Source organism: Balaenoptera physalus (assembly GCF_965194825.1).
Source record: "Balaenoptera physalus genome assembly, chromosome: 2".
Classification (NCBI taxonomy): Eukaryota; Metazoa; Chordata; class Mammalia; order Artiodactyla; family Balaenopteridae; genus Balaenoptera; species Balaenoptera physalus.
The window spans coordinates 122,023,040-122,044,487 of record NC_138883.1 but is presented as its reverse complement, the minus strand read 5'-3'; the positions used below and the strand labels follow the sequence as shown (position 1 = coordinate 122,044,487).

Below are 21,448 nucleotides of genomic sequence, written 5' to 3'. Positions count from 1 at the left end.
GGCCAAGCGGCCGTCTGGGGGCGCTACTAGCTCCCTGCCCCAACTCCGCCCTAGAGCGGTGGGCCGCCGGCACCGGCCCCGAGTGGCCCGCGAGGGCGGGGCCAGGGCGGGGCGAGGCCGAGCCGGGACTGGAGGGCGGGCCGGGGGCGGGGGAAGGAGCCCGAGGGGCGGGGCGGGGGCCGGCGACTTCTCTCCCTCCCTCCCTTTCTTTCTTTCTCTCTTTCTCCCTCCCCGGTCTTTTCTTTGCCTCCGCTGCCGGCCGAGGGGGCGGGCTCTGCAGCCTTTGTTGCCAGCGGACCGAGCGTAGCCGCCCGCCGGGCCGGAGTCCGGGCCCGGGACGCCGGGAGCTGCACGCGGGTCGGGCATGTCCTGAGCCGGACCCGGGACCGGGCAGCTAGCGGACGAGACGAGAGTGTGTGCGCGGGATCGCCCGGCGGCCGCCCGGCACCGGCCATGCCCGGCGGCCCGAATCCCCGCAGCCCCGCGCCGCTGCTGCGCCCACTCCTCCTGTTCCTCTGCGCTCTGGCGCCCGGCGCCCACGGATCTGCACCAGGTGGGTGGCCACCCCGCCCCGGCCGGCCGGCCCTGCCACCCCTCCCCGCTTCCCCAGCCTCGGTTTAGCCCCTTCTCACCTCTGCAAGACCCTGTGCCCTCCAGGCTCTGCCTGGAGCTGTCGCGCCCCCTGGTGTTAGGGACAGGGGTGGGGTTGGGGCCGCGAAATCGCGCCTCCAGGGAGCCTTCCCTAGCCCCCGACTCCGCTACCCACCCTGCCTGTAGCCGGAAAGAGCCTCTTAGACGCTCTTCGGGCTCCAGTTTCCCCACCTCGGGTACCGCAGAGCGCGTCTGTCTCTTCCGGGGATCTCTCGTCGGAGGGACTGGACGGAGCGTGGCTTACACGCGATGGATTCAGTTTCTCGCCCTCCTCAGTGCGCCTTGTCTGGAAAGCAGGCTGGCCAGGGCGCTGCGGACGAGGGCTCGGGGTCGCAGGTCTACGCGGTCCCCCGCCGCGCTCCCGCCCCGGTCTCTACCCACCGCCTCTAGGTGCCTGCCGGCCCTCGGCGGCTCCCCGGGCCGGGTCTCGCGCGGTCCTTGCGCTTCCTGCCTCCCCCTCCCCCAAGTGTGAAGGCGCCTGGAGTGGAGCGGGGAGAAGGAGCTTCTTTCCCCAGCCCTGGGCTCGGCTCTCCCCGCCCCGGCCGGCTGGCCTCCGACGAGCCTCTGGCCCGTGTCCAGAATCCTGCTCCGCCGCCGTCCGCCGGGCCGCGGAGCTCCTGGAGCGTCCGGAGTAGCCGGCCTGGGAATTTAGGAACAGAGGGTGTAGAGGACCCCTGGCCTGCCGCTCAGGGAGCTGCTGGTCTGATGGGGGCGGGTCGAGTAGTGGTGAGAGCCGTTCTGGCGAGGCAGACGGGAAGGCTTTGTAGGAGAGGAGGGGCCTGAGCTTGGAGGGACTGGAAGGATGGATGAACTTTGGATGGGCTGGAAGGGTGCGTGTTGGGGGTGGGGGTGCATCACGGCCGGGCTTGGTGGAGGTGGGTGGCTAGATTAGGCCTGCCTGCTGGGCCTGGGGGAGACCTGCCTCCCCAGCAGAGGGATTGTGGTTGTGAGGCTAGAAAAGCATATGGGCCGGAACGTAGGGGACATTTAAACCAGATCTTAGAGCCGTTGAGGGGAGCAGCTGATGAAGGCAGTGTTTTAGGGAGGAGGCTCCCTATCTAGCAGCAATGTGTAGGGGATAGAGCAAACATCTAATGAGAAGTACCATGTGCCAGCCTCCCTAGTTCTTATTTCTCATTAGCTCCACAACAGCCCTGCAAGGTGTGTGATGGAAAGTCCTTTTATAAATGAGGGAAGAGGTTCAGAGAGGAGAGTGACCTGCTGGTTTGGACTCCTGGGCTACTTGGGTGAAGCCTGTGTTTTCCTTCTGTCCAGAGCTGGGGACCCATGAGGATGAACCAGGTGACGGGGATGAGGGAGCAGGAAAGTGGTTACCCCAGGGAACTGCCCCTGAGCCTGAACTTGGGTCCAGGCCCCCTGGCAGCTGTGGGAGAAAGGTGGGGGGGGGGAGTCCCCTGTGGTCAGTGTCCCCTTTACTTCTACTGCAGACCAGACACATGTATGAGATTGCCTATTTTGTTAAGTGGGGATAATGGTATCTACCTCTAAGGGTTTTTGTGAGAATTAAGTGAGATGCTAAATGTGATTGTTTTGCACAGAGCAGAGAACCTACCACGTGCTGGCTGTGATTTTTATTAATCTGCCAGGCAGTTGCAGTAAGATCAGGGAGTCCTTGGTGTGTCCTGTAACTTGAACCTGCCATTTGGGGTGGAGCCAAGGCAGGCACCCTCCTATCTAATCTGGGTCCCCCTTCAAGGTGAGTGTCTTGAAGTATTCCCATTGATACATAGCATGGGGCTCTCCCCAGTCTGCTCCTGCTCAGGATCCCTGATCCTGAGGCTGCTGAGCTCTGTCATTTTCTTTGGACTTGCCTGGGGGATGTAGACCGGGGCCCCTGCCCACTGAACCCTACCTTCTTTCAGGCCAGAGAACTTGTCTTGGGCTCACTTTTAGGAAAATGTGACAAACCAAGGACTTGTTGGGATTGCTGGGACTGGGGCAGGGGCCATCAAAACACTGTATCACACATGTGAGCTCTATGTGTGTGTGCACACATGTGCTTGCAGGCAAGTGAGGACAGACTCAAGGAGGAGGGTGTGTGTGTCACACACACACACACCCTGGTTATTTTTTCTCTTTGGCATGAACTGTGGGTCGTTTGAAGGGCTGGATTGTAACCCAGGTACTTGATAAGGAGGTGAGGGTAAACACCATGTTGGCATTTCTCTGGTAGAAGCTCCAAAGTGACAGTTCTGTCACCTAGGGGTGATATTCAAAGTATTCAACACCCATTGTGGCAGGAACTCAGTCCAATCACAACCGACTAAACTCCCTGGCGGGACAGTCTCAGCCATAAACCACTAGTAGTCCCTGCTCCCATCCTGCTGTAGCTCTATCTCTGCTGGCTCAGCTCTGATGCACCCACAAACCAGAGACTGGAACCTGCAATTACCCTTTGCTGGCACTGGGTGGTGGTAGGTTCAGCCACCACTGTCTCTACCAGGGGTCAGCTGTCGGAGACGTTGAAAGAGTTTGTTTTTTAACTCACTCTGTCCTCATTTAAAAATATTTTAATGGCAAAACAATACAAATTGACTATTGCAAATGAATGCAGAACAAAACAAGAAGATGAAAATTATTGCAGTAAAAGTGGTAACATCCTGTAAGTATTTTTAAATTTTTGATTAAAAAATATTTTATTACACCATTAGGCAAAGAGATAAAACAGGTTTTTAAAGAAATAGCTAAGTATACTTTAGAACTTCTCTTGCTAATTTTCAATCATAACTTAGTTCACATTTGCTATATGTCATCTACTGTACTAAGCACTTACGTATTAACTCATCGAATTCTTACACAACCTAAGGTACGATTATTATCATACCCATTTTACAGATGGAGGAACTGAGACTGTGTGGTTGAGTAATTTACCCATGGGCCTCACAGCTGTAGGTGGCAGAGCTGCAAATTCAAACCCAGGCACTCTGTCTCTAGAGCACATTAATTCTAATGCCTTTCACCTGCAGCATATTTCTACTTAGCCCCATTACATTTTTGAACTTAAGAGGACGCTTCTTTATAACTCACTTGAATTTCTGTCTTGCAATAATTTCCCAAGGTCTAGAGCAGGGATTCTCAACAGGACCGCATAACCCCGAGGTCACGGATCCCTCCCCAGGGACACTGTTGAGCTCTTGGAGCCATTTCTCCGCAGTGGTTCCAATTCCCCGGCCACATACATACTACCCTCTCCCACCCACACACGTTTGAGGACACTGCTGTTGCCACAAGTATGCCATGTAGCTTTCGTTTTTCTGGTATACTGAGCACTTCATGGCTGGTTAGCGTCAGCACCCCCAGACCTTCAGCTTGTCTGTAGCAGCCTTGGCTGTGATGGTTCATGCCCTGGCAACTGCTGTTAATACTCATTTAAAACAAAGCCTTGGAGTGTGGCTGTTGTCTTATTCTCCGTCTATTTGCCCTGTGACCCTCCTTAAGTTTTCTGACCTGGATTCTCTGAGCAGATGAGGAAACTGAGGCTCAGCAAGATTAAGTGACTGTCTAGGCCACACAACTATTAAGTGGCCAAGTTGGCACCTGAACCTGGGTCTTCCTATGTTTAAAGCCCATACTTTTGACAGTGCATTATTTTCTCACTCCATTGTCTCTCATTTCACAAAACATACACCTGGGCCAAGCTTCTTACTGCTTGTTCCCCTCACCCCTGGCTTTTTCCTACTTCTCTGGGGGTCTACCACATGGTGTCCACCACCAAGATGCCCTCCTCATCTTCACGCTTAAATACGTACCTGTATGTCAAGGGACATTTCACATGTGCCCCTTTAACGAAGATTTTCTTCATCCCTGTCCAACTGTGGGGTATCTCCTCCCCTCTCTTGGACCTTCTTGGCACTGTGCCAGGGGTGCTGATCACGAGTGCCCTGCACCCATTTCTCTATTCTGAGGGATGGACCAGGCAGGTAACATAACAAGGCTGGTGGGAAGACATTTTTCTCGAAACATGGGGCCTCTTGGCCCATCTCTTGTTTTCCCACTTTTGTTAGAGATTCAGTTCTTTACTGAATGAAAGACAATACAAGTGTGAAGCTGAGGGCAACCTATATTTAGCTACAGTGTTGAGAACACCATAGGGAGTGGTAGAGACTGAGGCAGATGGGGGAGCACAGGCCCTCTCTAAAGGGCCACTTTTGACAAGTGTGAATTTAGGCCTGACATGGATGGATGATAAGACTTTAAGCTGAAATGGATATTTTTATACAAAATGATGTGATTTTTTTTAAACACTAGCAACTGATTAAATACTTTCCAACATTTTTGCCAGCCCAACAAACCACGCCACCCCCCCAAATCAATATACTGACAAACAAAAAAACAAGTCTGCCGGCTGTGGTTGTGGAGTTGCCATCCCAAATGCCCTTATTAGGATGTCAGAGCAAGAAGTCTCCTTAAATTATCCAGCCCAGTGGCTTCCAAATGCCAGCCCTGAAATGGTTACAACAGAATCCCCAGAAGGTTTAGAAAAATACAGAACAAAATACAGATTCTGGGGCCTCAGGGTCCTGAATCTATGGATTCAGAATCTCTGGGCTGGGTCCTGGACAGCTGCAGTTTTTCAGAGCTCTCCAGGTACTGCTGATGTTCAGCCAGGTTCCCTTCCAGTGAGGAATTTCCTAACTTCCCCGATGATCACAGTCCCCTGAGGCTCCTGGTAAAAACACAGCTTCCAGTAGACTTGAGGACACAGGGAGGGGGAAGGGGAAGCTGGGACGAAGTGAGAGAGTGGCGTGGACATATATTACACTACCAAATGTAAAAGATAGCTAGTGGGAAGCAGCCGCATAGCACAGGGAGATCAGCTCGGTGCTTTGTGACCACCTAGAGGGGTGGGATAGGGAGGGTGGGAGGGAGACGCAAGAGGGAAGAGATATGGGGATATATGTATATGTATAACTGATTCACTTTGTTATAAAGCAGAAACTAACACACCACTGTAAAGTAATTATACTCCAATAAAGATGTTAAAAAATTTTCTTTTAAAAACCCCACAGCTTCCCAGTCCTGTCCAACTGTGGGGTATCCCACAGAATTTGTTTTTAACAAATTCTCATCTGAGATGTCTGGAAAATCCTTGCACTGGTGCCCTCCTGAAACTCAGAGACAGGGAAAATTTGTCCAGAGCCACATGGCAAGTCACCCCAGCCCACCCTGCCTCGCTCGGAGCATGCTCTTAGAGGACCATGCCCTGATGGCTGGCCTGCTGGGGAAACTGTGGGCCGCGGGGGATGTCCTCAACAGGGGGACACACCACTGGCGTGTGCAGGGCGCTTTACACGTGGTTTGACAGGAGACAGATTGGAGGGCAGTTTGGGTTTCTGCGGCCTGGCCTGGATGAAGCTTCAGGCTGGGCTTGGCTTGCCTTCCAGCCCCAGCAGTGGCCACACAGAGAGCCCTGTGGGACAGCTGCAGGGCACTCAGGCATCCTTGTGGCCTCGAGGGGTTATTGTCACGAGCAGCCAGGATCCCAGGAGCTGAGCCTAAAGCCAGTTGATCTGGGCAGGACCTGAAGCTGGGAGACACCTCACATGGGCCAGTTTCCTACCTGTACCTCAGAGCCTGGGAACTGCAGAGAAGGAAAAGGGGGAACAAGAGCATCAGCCCTGGGGTTCCTGCCCACCCCCAGCAGTGGTGCTCTTATGTGTGTATGTGTCCACATGAGATTTCTTTTGAAGACTAGGTCTGGTGGCCAAAATAGTTTGAAAAACTTGATCTGGTCCAACTCCTTATGTTGGCGAAGGGGAAACTGAGGCCCAGCAAGGGACGGACTGCTGAGTGTAGAACAATGTTACTGAGAGATTGAAGCCATTTGGGAGACTTTATTACTATCGCTGTGTGGCTTTAAGCCAGTCTCTGCACTTCTCTGAATGTCTCTTTGCTTTCTCCAGAAGCAATTTGGGGACTCTACTGCAGGTGTCCTAACCTGGATCTGCAGCCATAGAGACCTGGGTAGAATTCAGAGGATCCATGACCTTGGATGGGAATATATTACATCTTTAATTTTTGTAACCTTGAAGTGAAATTTAGCATTTCCTTCAATTATAAATATTAGCAACAAGTCACAATAGTGTTGGCACATCTGTGATTTTGCTACCAATAGGAAAAGCAAAATATTTTACCTCAATACACTTGCAGGTATCTTGAAATAAGGTTGACATTTATCACTACTTCTAAATCACCATAGTTGTTAAATTTGCCGTTAAATCTTGTTTAGTGTATTAGTAAAGGAGCACATAATTTCACATCTACTTTTTAAATTATTTTGACAACTGTATTTCAATATAATCAATTTCCTTGATATATTTAATCTTATACATTTAAAAACATTTTTCTGAGAAGGAGTCCATGGCAAAAAAAGATTAAGAATGAAGCCTTACTGGGAAATCCAAGCAGACAGAATGACTAGGAGAGGATTCTGCAAATGGCAAGGGCCTGAGCAGAAGTCTGCAGAAGTTTTGCAGCCCTGGAACCTTTTCATTCAAACTCTTTTTTTTTTTTTTTAAATTATTAGCACCTTTAATTATTATTTATTTATTTATTTGGCTGTGTTGGGTCTTCGTTTCTGCACGAGGGCTTCCTCTAGTTGCGGCAAGCGGGGGCCACTCTTCATCGTGGTGCGCCGGCCTCTCACTATCGTGGCCTCTCTTGTTGCGGAGCACAGGCTCCAGACGCGCAGGCTCAGTAGTTGTGGCTCACGGGCCCAGCCGCTCCGCGGCATGTGGGATCTTCCCAGACCAGGGCTCGAACCCATGTCCCCTGCATTAGCAGGCAGACTCTCAATCACTGCACCACCAGGGAAGCCCCAAACTCTTAAATGTGAAAGAAATAAACTAGAGCTGCTCCGCTGAAGTGGTAGTGATGAGGGGCTAGGAAGCCCTACCTGGGTGGTTCTCTGACTCCCCATCTCAGGAGACCTGGAGATGTGTGCAGAACCCTCAGGCACTTAAAAAAAAAATCCATTAGGCTAATAGTCATAATAATCATACTTGCCATCATGTTCAGTCAGTGGGCCAGGCACTGCTATATGTGGAGCAGTTCAGTTCATTTAATCCTCAGTTCCCAAAGTGTAAGTAATTATCCCCATTCTACAGATTTTACACAGATATTTACTGAGAAACTACTAGTTTCCAGATACTCTGGCACTTAAACTCTTCAGCAAAGACTATGAAGATTCTTGCCCTCCTAGAGTTCACACTGGGAGGAGATGGAGAAAGAAAAATAGGAAAAAGAATGAAGATAAGTGATACAGTATGTCAGAAGTGCTATGGGGAAAAATAAAGCAGGGAAGGGGGAATAGGGAGAGCCAGGGAGTTGCAATTTTAAAATAAAGCGAGGAGAGCTTTGAGGAAGGACTTGAAAAGAAGTGAGGGGTTTAGTCAGGTGGAACACTGAGGGAAGTGTGTTCCCGGTGGAGGGAATAGCAAAGCGAAATCCTGAGGCAGGAGCATGTCTGACTTTGAGGAACAGCAAGGAGGCCAGTGGCCGAGTGGAGGGAACTCGGGAAGTGTAGCAGAGATGAGATTGGAGCGGTAACCTTGCCTAAAGCCTCACAGGCCATCGCCATAACTCTATCTCCTGCTGTGTGTGAGCTGGAAGCCCCTGCAGGGTTTTGAGCAGGGGAGGGCCATGATCTGACTGATTTGGAACGAATCCCTGTGACTGCTACGCTGAAAGAAGACTAGGGGAGAGGGATGCCACACGGGCAATAGCGGAAGCAGGGAAACCTGTTAAGAGGTAATCCCGATAACCTAGATGGAGCCAGCGAGGCACGGAGAGGTGAAATAGCACAGGTGGTGGGTGTTTGAGTCTCGGCACTCAGACTTCAGCCGCCCTCTCGGCCGCTCCCCACTCGGGTCCGGCTCTTCTCCCTGCAGAGCACGCCACCGAGGGCCGGGCAGCGTTGGACATCGTGCACCCGGTACGCGTGGACGCGGGGGGCTCCTTCCTGTCCTACGAGCTGTGGCCGCGCGCGCTGCGTAAGAGGGACGTGTCCGCGCGCCCCGCCGCGCCCGCCTTCTATGAGCTGCAGTACCGCGGCCGCGAGCTGCGCTTCAACCTGACAGCCAATTCGCACCTGCTGGCGCCCGGCTTCGTGAGCGAGACTCGGCGGCGCGGCGGCCTGGGCCGCGCGCACATCCGGGCCCGCGCCCCCGCCTGCCACCTGCTCGGCGAGGTGCAGGACCCTGAGCTCGAGGGCGGCCTGGCAGCCATCAGCGCCTGCGACGGCCTGGTGAGTGTGCGCAGGGTGCGCTGGCGGGACGCGGGGCTGCCCCCGGCCTGGCCACGGACCTGCCTGCTGACTTCGGCCTGTTGGCTTTTCCTCTCCCAGCCTCAGTATTCACACCTGTAAAACGGGGTGGACAACGCAGGCCTCTTTGTTCTCTAGCCTTTGTAAAACTTTAATGCGAGCCGGAATCACCCAGGCCTTGTTAAAAACACAGTGTACCATAGGGTAGGTGAGGGTAGCAAAATTTGAATTTCTGGCAGTTTCTCAGATAGTGTTGAAGCTGCAGGTCCAGACACCCCACTTTGAGAACCACTGTTTGTGGTGTGTGTTGACTAACTTAGAAAGCAGCTGAATCCCTCTTCTTTGGGGGATCAGTTATGACTTTGTTTCCCTCCGCCCCCACCCACCCCCTTAGGCTGCTCTTCTCCGGGACAGGCTTCCTCACCTTTACCTTGCCTCAGGGGGTGATGAGGCAGCCTTGCTGGAGAGCAGGCCTCAGCCTCCAGGTTTTTCTGGGTTGAGGTAATGCTGGCTACTGCCTGCAGCCCTAATTGCCTCCCTCTGCTTGAGTGCCCAGTTAGAGCAGCTCCACTCCAAGCAGGATAGGGCCCCTTTCTGCTCTCAGCTCTCAGGCGTGCGGTGTGGGAGGAGTTGGGAGGTTGCACATTCTCAGCCATCTACTGTTGGTGGGGGGAGCTTCAGCTCAGATTGCTAAGGAAAAGCCATGGGCTGTGGCAGGGCAGGGCCTAATGACAGTCCACCTCACAGGCTCTAGGGTATCTGGGCCTTTGAGAGCCCGTATGCCTGGGAAAGTCTCTCATTTACCCAGTCTGTGCTCCTCACTTTCCATACAGTTAATTAATCTTGTTGAGCCTGAGCGACAGGTACATCATTCCCATTTTACAAATGAGGAAGCAGGCTCAGGGAAGAACTTGCCCAAGGTCACCCAGTTATCCAGTGGTGGAGTCTGCATTCAACCCAGGCCTCCAGCCCCTAGAGCTGATGATGCACTGTCTAGCGCTCCAGGTTCTCTGGCCCTGAGTGACCCAACTGGCCAACTTGGAGCCAGTGAGGGAGGTCCAAGGGAGATAAAACCTTCTTCCGTGTTGGAGTCCTGAGCTTCCCCAGGAGGTGGTGGGCTGCTCAAAGATACTTACCAAGGCCCCTCCTTCCTCTGGCCTCTCTGAATACCAGCGGACATGACCAAGACATCCCTGCCAGCTTTCCTTCTCTGGCAGACCCTGGGACCAGGGACAAGGATGTCCTCGTGGCAGTGGGCATCTCTGTGGCCATCTTGCTAGATTTGGAAGCAGACCCATTTTTCTTTCTTTCTTTCTTTCTTTCTTTTGGTGATCATATTTCTTTCTTTTTATTGAGATATCATTGAAATACTAGTTTCAGACAACAATTTGACACCTATGTGTTGTGAAATGATCACAATAAGTCTAGTTACAAATTTATGTACATATAGTTTTTTTTCTTGTGATGAGAACTTTTAAGATCTTTCTTAGCAACTTCCAAAAACACAATACAGTATTATTAACTATAGTCACCATGCTGTACATTACATCCCCAGGACTTTTTTTATTTCTTCTTGATGTTAAGCTTTTAATTGTAATTCCTGCTTTTCTTTGGGGATGCAGGAGATGCGGACCCACTTCTTGCTTCTTATGGGCTAAGGGGTAGAGTGGGTGTATGGAGCAGCTTCCTAGGCTGGTGGCTTCTGAGCTTAGCCTAGAAGCCTTTGGCTGGGTGAAGCTGTAAGGAAGGACATTCCAGGCAGAGGGTACAAAGTGAACAAAGGCCCAGAGGGAGGAAAGCACAGTGTGTCGGGGTCAGTTGGGGTGGTGGGCTCCGCTGGGCAGGACAGGCCTCTGGGATGGGTGGGAAGAGCAGCTGAGTGCCAGCCCTCCCCAAGTGACCCTGGTGCTTCTTTCCCAGAAAGGTGTGTTCCAGCTCTCCAACGAGGACTACTTCATTGAGCCCCTGGATGGTGTCCCAGCCCGCCCTGGCCGCGCCCAGCCGCACGTGGTATACAAGCGCCAAGCCCCTGAGAGGTGGGCAGAGCCGGGGGACCCTAGGGCTCCAGGCACCTGTGGGGTGAAAGGTATGCTTCTCTGCTACCAGCTCTCGGGTAGGGGATGGGTCTGGGGGCATGGAGGGGCCTTCTAGAAACCTCTGTCAACACCTCCATGCCCAGCTCCTGTTGGACCAAAGGGACACAGACTGACAGACACATCATCATAGCCTGTGCCCTCCAAATGTGCCGTGGGCCTGAGGCCTCTGCCTGTCAGGCCTGCCCCCGCTCATGCCCTGGACTGGCTCCTCTCACTGTCAGCTCATCTGTCTCCCCACCTCAGGGCTCCGTCTCCATCTCTCCCTGCCCCTCCCCACTCTCTGCCTGGGGCACCTCCAGCTGTGCCAACTATTCTTTGGGTGTCCAGGCGAGGCCGGGCCATACCCAACCCCAGCAGGACAGCTAGCCAGGAACCTCCCTCCCCTCCCCACTCTGGTCCCACCCCAGGATAACCAACTTCCATTTTGGAGACCTAGAGTGTGGCGCCCAGCACCTCTTCTGCAGAGTGGCCGCAGTCAGTGCTGGCCAGTTCCTGTAAGGAGCTGCCTGCTAAGGGCTGCTGGGGTTTGGGGACTGCTCCAACTTCACAAGCTGCCCACAGCTCAGGGACTCTCTTTGCTGGAACAGATATCCAAAGAGGCATGCTTCTCGCCCTCAGTTTCCCCAGCTTCATAGATGTGCTTCCTCTTCTGATCTGGGGGCAGCCTGGGTCAGTGGGGCAGGTCTCCAGTGGAGTCAGCTGGTTGGGGTCTTGGTCAGCCTCCCCAGGCTGGGGGTTAGGCCGGGGGATCTGCAGGTGCTGGGATGTACTTACCCCCCAGCGGGGGAGGGATTAGCGCAGGGAGATAGGGGCTTAGGAGCTCGCCTCACGGACACAGTGCTTTACTGTGTTCATATCCACCATTTCATTAGCCCCCCGAAGTCACTCTGTGAGGCTGATCAACTTATCTATTTATAGTCAGGCATCCCCCAGGATCAGAGAAGGGAAGTCACCAGGTCAGGGTCACACAGCACAGGTCTGGGGCAAAGCCATGATGGGAGTCCAGGCCTTTTGCCTCTGATCCCAGCACTGTTCCCACTGACCCAGAGGGAGCTCACTGGGTAAAGGCCCTTGAGACGTGTGCCCTGGGCCAGTCTACTGGCAGCTAACCCACAGCCCATCTGGGGCCCACAGAGTCCCCGGAGCTGGAGCCCCGGCGGGAGCGTTGGGAACAGCGGCAGCAGTGGCGGCGGCAGCGGCCGAGGCGTCTACACCAGCGCTCGGTCAGCAAAGAGAAGTGGGTGGAGACCCTGGTGGTAGCCGATGCTAAAATGGTGGAGTACCACGGGCAGCCAAATGTCGAGAGCTACGTGCTGACCATCATGAACATGGTGAGGCTGCTGCGGGCGGTGCGTCGGGGGTGGTGAGGGCTGCCAGGGGATGGTGGTGTTGAGGTACAAACGGTGGGCGTTCCCCAGGCCCAGGCTCCAAGCAGGAGCTATAGGCTTCCAGCTCCTAAGTCCAGGAGGGGATGGGAGGCCCCGCAGGGGGTCACTAGGAGAGAGCCCGGGCAGAGGTGGGGCCTTTGGGGCTGCTGTGAGGACACCACTGAGTGTCATTCCACCCCGTTGGCTCAGCAGCCTCCACCCGCTGCCAGGACCAGAGCTGGGGGAAGGGAGGCTGAGGGAGCTCGTAGACTGGTTGACCCATCCACACCACTCTGAACAAACCTCCCTCCTCTGTGCCGGGACCTGTGCTGGTCGCTGGGGACACGGAAATGACCAATCAGACCAGCCCCTGCCTGAGACATCAGCACGCAGCAGAGTTAGAAGGATCTGTACGGTTCTGTGTTCTACTAGCTGGTGACCTTGGGCAAGACACATTACCTGTCTTAGCCTCAGCTTGCTCACCTGTGAACTGAGGATGACAAGAGTACCTTACAGCGTTGGCATACTGCTCTTGACCCCACGGGACAGTTGAGATAACTAGGCCCCGGGAGGGTGAGTGACTTGCCCAGGTCACAAGCGAGGCAAGACAGAGCCGAACAGGAGCCCAGGTGTCCCAGGTCCCACCTGGGGCACCGTGGCAGGTTGGAGCTGGTGACTCCTGCTCCTGTAGTGCCAGCCAGTTGCTCCCTGCTGCTGCCCTGGGTGTGCAGGTGGGAGGCCTCAGGCAGCCAAGCTGCTTCCTTCGGCCCCTGGGAGAAAAGATCTCTGCCTTTGACATTCTTAGCAGGCCACCCACTGAACAACACTGTTTTCCTCCTGGGCTGGGTGACTGAGAACAGGGCGGGGGGTGTGTGCTCTGCGGCTGATGTGGCCAGTGTCATGTGCTGTGACTTCTGCCCGTGCCAGCCTTACACCCCCTGCAACACTAAAGGAAGTGCGCTCTGGATCATCGAAGGTCTGGCCACCCCTTTTATCGCCATGAAGCCTGGGGTCAGAGAAAGACAGGCACTCCGTCTGTGGCCAGCATGCCCACACTGCTTCAGTCTGCATTGTCAAGCTCAGCTCTGGGCCGGTTCCTGCCCGACTTGGCCACCCATTTTGGCTGCCTCCTCCTTATGGAATAAAGGCCATAGCCTTCTGTCTGGCACTTGAGGGCTCTAAGACCCAGCCAAGCTTCCATTTAGCCTTATCTGCCCAGGGAGACAAACCACTAAAGGCCAGGGTTCAGGAAGGACTGTTGCTGGACAGCGGGGCCTGGCTTCTGGGCTGGGGGTGGGCAAGGTCAGGTTCCCAGGCCATGAGGTCCTCCACTCATGGGCTCAGCCTGAAGGAGGCCCAGGAGCTTGGCTGGAGCCACCAATGGTTAGCTGGGTTCATTTGCCTCATTTTTTCTGAGTGTTCCATGTGGGCAGGTACTGAGCCCTCCAGGCTGCCCCGTGACATCCCCTGTGTGCCAGGGGTCAAGGATTTGGCCCCAAAACGGGGCCCCTTCTTGCCTCCCTGTCCAGGCTCACAGTACGCACACATTTATGTTGTGAGCCCACCCTGGAGGAGGGAGGGTCTGGCTCTCACAGTCACCTGCTCTGGACAGTATCAGGTTTTCCCAAGCTGGCAAGTCCAGCATTGGTCAGGGCAGAGTGGGGGCACCTATGGCCTAACAGTGCTAGATACCTGATAGGGAGACTCCAGGAGATGGCAGGGGCATGGGGTGGCATGCAGCCAGCCTCCGAGGAGGGCTGGACCGTGTGTTAGGCTGGAACCTTCTGAACACCTGCTACTTGTCCAGGGCTCCGCACTCACTGCCTCATCTAAGCCTCAGCCCCGTTTCATAGTTGAAGGAACAAAGGTTCAGCGAGGCCAGGGGGCTTGCTCAAGGTCACACAGTTAGTGAGTGGCAGAGCTGGGACCGGAGCTCAGATTTATCTGCTTCCAAAGTCCCACTCTGTCCTCTCTGCCCCTCAGCCTGCCCCAGAGAGGGACAGCTGTGGTGGCCAGAGTGTGCTGGAAGGATGGGGGAACAGGATGGTGGAGATGGGGAGAACTTACCCTCTTTTCCCTCTGGAGCAGTTCTGTAACACTGATGGGATGAGTGCCAGCTCTGTACCAAGGATAAGGTGATGGATGCATAAGAATAGGATCCCATGCTGGGGAAACTGTACCTCATTGTAACATTTCTCAAAGAATATTCCAGATAGTACTTGTTCCAAGGGATGCTACTAAGTGTTCTGTGAAGAAAGATGGTGCTGTTGAAAAAGTTTGGCAACACAGGGTTAAAAATAAGGAACACAGACTTTAATGCAGGACTTCTCAGAGCCTCCAAAGCTATAGGCATTGAGAATCCCTCAGAGAGGAGGCAGGCAGCACTTTCCAAACTTAAGAAGTAAGAGCAGAAACTTTGATGCAGTCAGATCTGGGTTCTGATCCCCTATTCAGCCTCTCTTTGAGCCTCGTTACTCCATCTGTAAGGTGGGGATAGTTATGCCTGCCTGAGAAGTAAGAAGGTTAAGTGAGATAAGGCATGTGACGCTCCCAGCATGAGGACTGTGTGTGCTAGGCTCGGTCAGTGTTACTGCTGCTGTTGTGGCTGCTTTAGCATCTGCCCTTCGGCCCCACAGCCACCTTCAGGACAGCCTCACTCCTCTTTACCAGGGCCTCCTGCAGGTTCCAATCTGTCAGTGTCCTCTCTGTGCCAGACCCAGGTCTGAGCCCGGGAGCTCAGGTGGGTCTCTTCCAAGCACAGCAAGAGAGGTCCCGCCACCCAGTTTTGCGCCCTCAATTCTATTCATGTCCTCTGAGGTCACAGGCCCTTTTTGAGTGGCTCATGTCATACTGTCAGCTCATTGGGAGCTTGTGGTCACCTGTAACCCCCAGATCTTACTCTCATGAACACTGCCCACCCTGGCTTGCTCTCCAGGCCTGCACCAGAGCAGGGCTCGTCTTCCCTGGGTATCGTTTATCCAGACAACCACACTGACCTCAGGCCATACACAGTCATACAAGTAATGACTCTGCCACCCTCCAGTCCCTCCCAGCATCTGTTTCACCTCCATACTTCTTGGGGGACAGTGAGAGGTGTTATATCCGCTGGGGGTGGGGCTTTGTGGTGACAGGAAGCTATCCCAGCGCTAACTCAGGATATGGGGTGGGCTAGTTGTCGGGACAGGTCTTAGCAGACCCTCAGGGGCTCCTCTGGAGCCACTTTGTTGGGTGCTGCTGCTGAGTTCACCTGCATGTGGACTAGGAAAGACTTGTTCTTTTAATCTGACTTTCTCTGGGGTACTCTTCTCATTTTTCACTGTTTTTTTTTTTTTTTTTAATGAAATAACGCATTGGAAAAACTTAGCAAGTGCTCAAGATTCATTCATTCAACAACTGTTTCTTGAGTCCGTCATGTGCCAGGTACTGGACAGATCACTGGGGCTGTAAGAGGGAGTCCACACAGACGTTGCCCTCATGGAGCTTATGGTCTGGAATGGGAGAGATGTTAATGAAGACGTCACCCTGATGAATATGAAGGTGTGATGGAGCGGGTACTAGGAAGGACAAGTTCATGGTGGTTTGGGAGTGTCGGGTAGAATAAAGCCTCCTCAGAAGACGTGATGGAGGGGTGAGAGCTGGAGAGAGGGTGAGAGATAACTTGGGAAGGTGTTCCAGACTGAGGGCACAGCATCTGCAAAGGCCCTGTGGTAGGAAGGATCATGGGATTCTGAGAGAAAGCCAGAGTGGTTGGAGCCAGGAGTGAGGGGGTTTGAGGAGGGGAGTGAGGCCATAGAGGTGGGCAGGGGCCAGACCACACAGGCCTGTGTGCCAGGTCTAGAACTTTTTCCTTATGTGTGGGCAGTGAAGACCCACTCATTGCTTTAAGCAAGGGCATAGGGTGATTGGGTTTGCATTTCAGAGACAGATGAGTGGGGTGCAAGGCTGCAGGTGGGCTAGAGGACAAAATTTAGGAGGCAAAACTGGCTGATGTGGTGGAAGAAGGCAGTGCAGAGGGGCTCCCAGCTCCAGCATGTGCATGGAGGGCACAGAGACACGTTGCATCACTGTCTTCACCATTCCTGACCTTGGGTTCTGACGGTGTAATTCATCCCCATTATCAGGGGCTTTTTGCCCTCTTAACAGTGTGTGTTTTGTCCATTCCTATTTGAATATTACTTTTCTTGATGGAATTGCTAGAAGCCAACTCACAACTGGTGTGTCCTGACATCTCTGCCTTCTGGGACCCTGACACCTGTCCCCAGTTGTGGGCTGGCCCCTTTCTTGTTCTGAGGGAGCTTTAAAAGAGCAGATAGCTTTAACCCCCATTTCCCAGCACCTTGGTGCACTGTCCATCTTTGGGGATGGCCTTCTGTCTTGGGGCTGAGTGTGGAGCCGCCCTTGTAGCTACGGGGACCTCTGAGAGGCATGCGCACCTGCCCTCTTGGCCCCATGGCTCTCAGCCCCAGGGAAGATGGAACTCTGCCTGCCTCCACCCCTCCCCCAGGCCATGCCCAGGTCATGCCTCATGAGAGGGCTCACTCCTGGGATGCTGGTCCTGGCGTCCCCAGGGCAGGAGGGGGCTGCAGGGCTGTCCCAGCCAGGGCAGGTTAGGGCCCTGAGATGGGCCAACAAGCCAGCATTTGGAGGTGTGAGCTGGGGAATAGGATCCCAAACCGGTGCTCAGGAATGGCCGGGTGCTGGGAGACCCTCTCGTCCTCCCCAGGTTCTGCTTTTGCTGGTTGGGGAAGTGTGTGTGCAGGTGTGGGCACGTTCATGTATGGGATGCATGCACTGGTGAGCTCCCCATTGTGTGAACTTGGGTGTGCATCCCTTGAGGTGGGCAGAGGCTGCCCATATCCTGTATCCAAGGTGACAGCCTGACCCTTATCTCTTGGGCAGGTGGCCGGCCTGTTTCATGACCCCAGCATCGGGAACCCCATCCACATCACCATCGTGCGCTTGGTCCTGCTGGAAGACGAGGAGGTGAGAAGTCACGTGGCCCCACACTGCCCCCTGGGATGGGCATCGTCTGCCAGGGCCCTCCTGCGACTTACCTGAGCTGCCTCGTGTGGAAGGGCACAGCGAGGTCCTCCTTGGCCCAAGCAGTGTCATCTGTCACCCCCAGTCCCTGGCTGACCCTTTCTTAGGTTCCGTCTGGCACGTGCCTGTGGGCGGGGTTGTCAGACTGGAGGCTGGACTGCGGCCCAGCCTCCAGCCAGGCCAGAGGCCTGCCTGCTTGTCTGCCCACTGCCACCTCTGGGCCTCTGTCTCCCGCCTTCATGTGAAGGAGACTTTGGCCTGACCCTTCAGAGCTCAGGGAGAGGCTTGAGTGGCCATGCTCTCTGCCCCCAGGAGGACCTAAAGATCACTCACCATGCAGACAACACCCTGAGGAGCTTCTGCAAGTGGCAGAAAGGCATCAACATGAAAAGGGACGCCCACCCACTGCACCACGACACCGCCATCCTGCTCACCAGGTACCGCCACCTGTGAGGGGCTGGGCCGTGGGTGTGGCCGGTAGAGCTTGCGTGGGTGGGAGGTGCTACCTGACCCTCAGGGGGGGCAGACACGGCCCTGCTCTCAGGGAGCCTCATTTTGAGGAGGGTTTGCACACCTTTGACCCAAGACTGGATTCCAGCAGTACTGGGGGAGATCTTTTTATTTTGGAATAATTGTGGATTCCATGCAGTTGTCAGAAATAATACAGGGAAGTACCATCTACATTTCATCCAGTTCCCCACAGTGGTAACATCTGGCATAACTGTAGTTATATCCCAACCAGGAAATTGACGCTGATATGATCCACAGACTTACTCAGGTTTCATTAGTTTTACATGCACTTACGTGTGTGTGTGTGTGTGTGTGTGTGTGTGTGTGTGTGTGTGTGTGTGTGTGTATTTAGTCCTATGCAATTTTATCACATGTGTAAGTTCCTGTATCCACTGCCACAGTCTAGATATAGACTGGTTCTATTAGAAGGATCTCTTGTGCAACTCTTTTATAACCAGAAAATCTTACTCACAGACCACCCCCCTTCAACATGACCCCAACCTCTGACAACTCTTTATCGGTTCAGAGGCAGTGTTTTTGAACTTGAGGTGGAGTTATGTCCCTTTGCTGAGCTCCGGCAGCTTCTATCAGCACCCTCGCTGGGGTAGTGACCCAAATTGTCTGTGCATGGGTCCCCAGGCCCAGATAGGTGTCCTGGTGAACAAGGGCACCTGCTTCCCAAATGGCTCCTGCGCTGGTCTCGGAGCGATGGGAGGGGTATCCTTCTCACTCCCAACCTCCCTCAGGGTCAGCAGGGGCCCTTCCCTAGCCCCCTCAGCTTGGGTGGGCCTGGCTCTGGGCCAAGTCAGCCTGACGGCCCCTTCTCTCTGCATGTGCAGGAAGGACCTGTGTGCCGCCATGAACCAGCCCTGCGAGACCCTGGGCCTGTCCCACGTGGCGGGCATGTGCCAGCCTCACCGCAGCTGCAACATCAACGAGGACACGGGCCTGCCCCTGGCCTTCACCGTGGCCCACGAGCTCGGGCACAGGTACCCCACCAACCCCACTGCCACACTAAGAACCCGACCTCACCTCCCAACCTGTGGGCACCAGACAGCTAAGCCGATGGCCCACACAATCCCAGGGAAGGGAGCCCTGCCTTGAGGAATGAGCCCAGCCTGGCCACATGCTATCCCTGGCACTGTCCCCACCCCACAGACAGGCTGCTTCCCTGTTAGGAGAGGGGTGAGTCTTATTTGAAGTGGGGTTGAGATGGGCCAGAAAGTCACCATAGGTCTTTGTCCCTCCCTGTTGCCCACAGTGCTTGCATTTTTTACTCTTAGTCCCTGCCAACCCCCTGTTCCTAATCACTCTGTGACCCTAGGCAAGTGCCCTGCCCTCTCTGGGCCTCTGTGCGTTCCCTGTTGATTGAGGGGGTTGGATTCAGTGATGTCCAAGGCTCCCTCTGTTGGACACTTCCACATGAGGCTGTTATGCCTAGGCATGGCCCGTACCCTTGGCCCTCTGTGCCCAGACTGTTTAGCTGTGAATATGGCAGTCTTAGATGTCTGGGAGCCAATGAGGACAGGCTCACAGAGAGCTCTGTTGGTCCGAGCTGTTGGGTCATCACTGAGGGCTGAGAGAGATAGTATTTCTCAAAGTGCTTAGTATGGTGCCTGGCACACAGTAAGTGCTCAGCAAAGGTAATTTTTCTCATGTCTTTCCCAAGGATGGTCTTGAGACTTTTCCTGTGGCGCAGGAGCTCAGACTCCCTAACTCCACTGCACAGCCTTGGGACAGGACCTGAGGGGGTGGCAGGAACTCTGTCAGACTGTTCTTGGCACCAGTGAGGTTGCGGGGGCCACAGTGGGCCCCACGCATGCCACCTGGCTTGCCGTTGTTGGCCAGCTCATTGCAGGAGCCGGGCTGCTCCGCGTCCCTGGTGCTTAATTCAGGCTCAGGCTGGTGCACCTGGCAGAGGGCCCTGTGGGATACTAGTTAGCACACCCACGTTTTACCTTAAGGAAATTGAGTCTCAGAGACGGGATATGACTTTCCCCAGGCCACACAGTGGTTTGGTGGCAGAGCCAGGCCTGGGAGCCAGGATCCAGCACCTTGTAGACCTCCGAGGGAGGGGCGGCCGGGTGGCTTCCCACCAGCTCACCCGCCCCTGGGGCCTGTGCTCTCACACAGTTTTGGCATTCAGCATGACGGAAGCGGCAATGACTGTGAGCCCGTTGGGAAACGGCCTTTCATCATGTCTCCACAGCTCCTGTACGACGCTGCGCCTCTCACCTGGTCCCGCTGCAGCCGCGAATACATCACCAGGTTCCTTGAGTAAGTCCCTCCCCCAGCCCTGGGCCTTCTCTGAGCCCCTGAGGTCAGGGTGTGACCGGGGAGATGCAGACAGCACCTTGGAGGATGAGCAGTTCACAGATGTATAGAAGGGAGAAGAGTGGTATTCCTGGTAGAAGAGGCATGGGCAAAGGCACAAGGACATGAGGAGAGTGGGATAATTTTCAGGGAACGGCAGGATATTAAGTGATGCTACAGGAGCCAAAGCAGAATAGGAAAGGAAGCTGGAGGAGGTACAGGGCTGGCCATGTGGCCGGAAGGGTCCAGTTAAAAGCGGGGAAGCAAGTGCCCTTAAAGGCACCGAAATATAAAGCTTTTCCTTTCTTTCGTGTCCTCTTGATTTGCTATGTTGTTTTTTTATTTGCTAGTTAATGTTCTAAGTAAAGACAAACTTAAAAATTTAAATGATTAGCACCAGTTTTTTTTTTAATTGAGGTGTAGTTGATGGTACCACATTATATAAGTTTCAGGTGTACAACATAGTGATTCACAATTTTTAAAGTTATATTCCATTTATAGTTATAAAATATTGGCTATATTTCCTGTGCTGTACAATATATCCTTGTAGTTTATTTATTTTATACATAGTACTTTGTACTTCTTAATCCCCTGTCCCTATCTTGCCCCTCCTCCCTTCCCTCTTCCCACTGGTAACCACTAGTTTGTTCTCTGTATCTGTGAGTCTGATTCTTTTTTGTTGTAGTCACTAGTTTGTTTTATTTTTTAGATTCCACATATGAGTGATATCATACAGTATTTGTCTTTCTTTGTCTGACTTATTTCTCTAAGCATTATATTCTTCAAGTCCATCCATGTTGTTGCAAATGGCATGATTTCATTCTTTTTTATGGCTGAGTAGTATTCCATTGTATATATATACCGCATCTTCTTTATCCATTTATCTATTGATGGACACTTAGGTTGCTTCTGTATCTTGGCTGTTGTAAACAATGCTGCTGTGAACATTGGTTTGCATGTATCTTTTCAAATTAGTGTTTTCATTTTTTTCTCATATATACCCAGGAGTGGAATTCCTGGGTCACATGGTAGTTCTGTTTTTCTTTTTTTGAGCCATACTGTTTTCCACAGTGGCTGCACCAATTTACATTCCCACCAACAGTGTACAAGGGTTCTCTTTTCTCCATATCTATACCAACATTTGTTATTTGTGTTCTTTTTGATGATAGACATTCTGACAGGTGTGA

At 53.6% G+C, this 21,448-nt stretch overlaps 1 protein-coding gene across 1 annotated transcript in view; it reads left to right on the top strand.

Moving 5' to 3' along the window:
• The first annotated feature begins 211 nt into the window (after nt 1-211).
• The window catches only part of ADAMTS7 (ADAM metallopeptidase with thrombospondin type 1 motif 7), a 71,371-nt gene continuing 50,134 nt past the window's right edge, over nt 212-21,448 (top strand). Inside the window, exons 1-8 of the mRNA XM_082450773.1 lie at nt 212-553; nt 8,562-8,917; nt 10,856-11,021; nt 12,166-12,362; nt 17,298-17,381; nt 17,751-17,875; nt 18,788-18,937; nt 20,082-20,225. Of these exons, the coding sequence (XP_082306899.1) occupies nt 454-553; nt 8,562-8,917; nt 10,856-11,021; nt 12,166-12,362; nt 17,298-17,381; nt 17,751-17,875; nt 18,788-18,937; nt 20,082-20,225 (1,322 nt within the window). The 5' untranslated portion in view covers nt 212-453. The remainder of the gene's footprint in view (nt 554-8,561; nt 8,918-10,855; nt 11,022-12,165; nt 12,363-17,297; nt 17,382-17,750; nt 17,876-18,787; nt 18,938-20,081; nt 20,226-21,448) is intronic.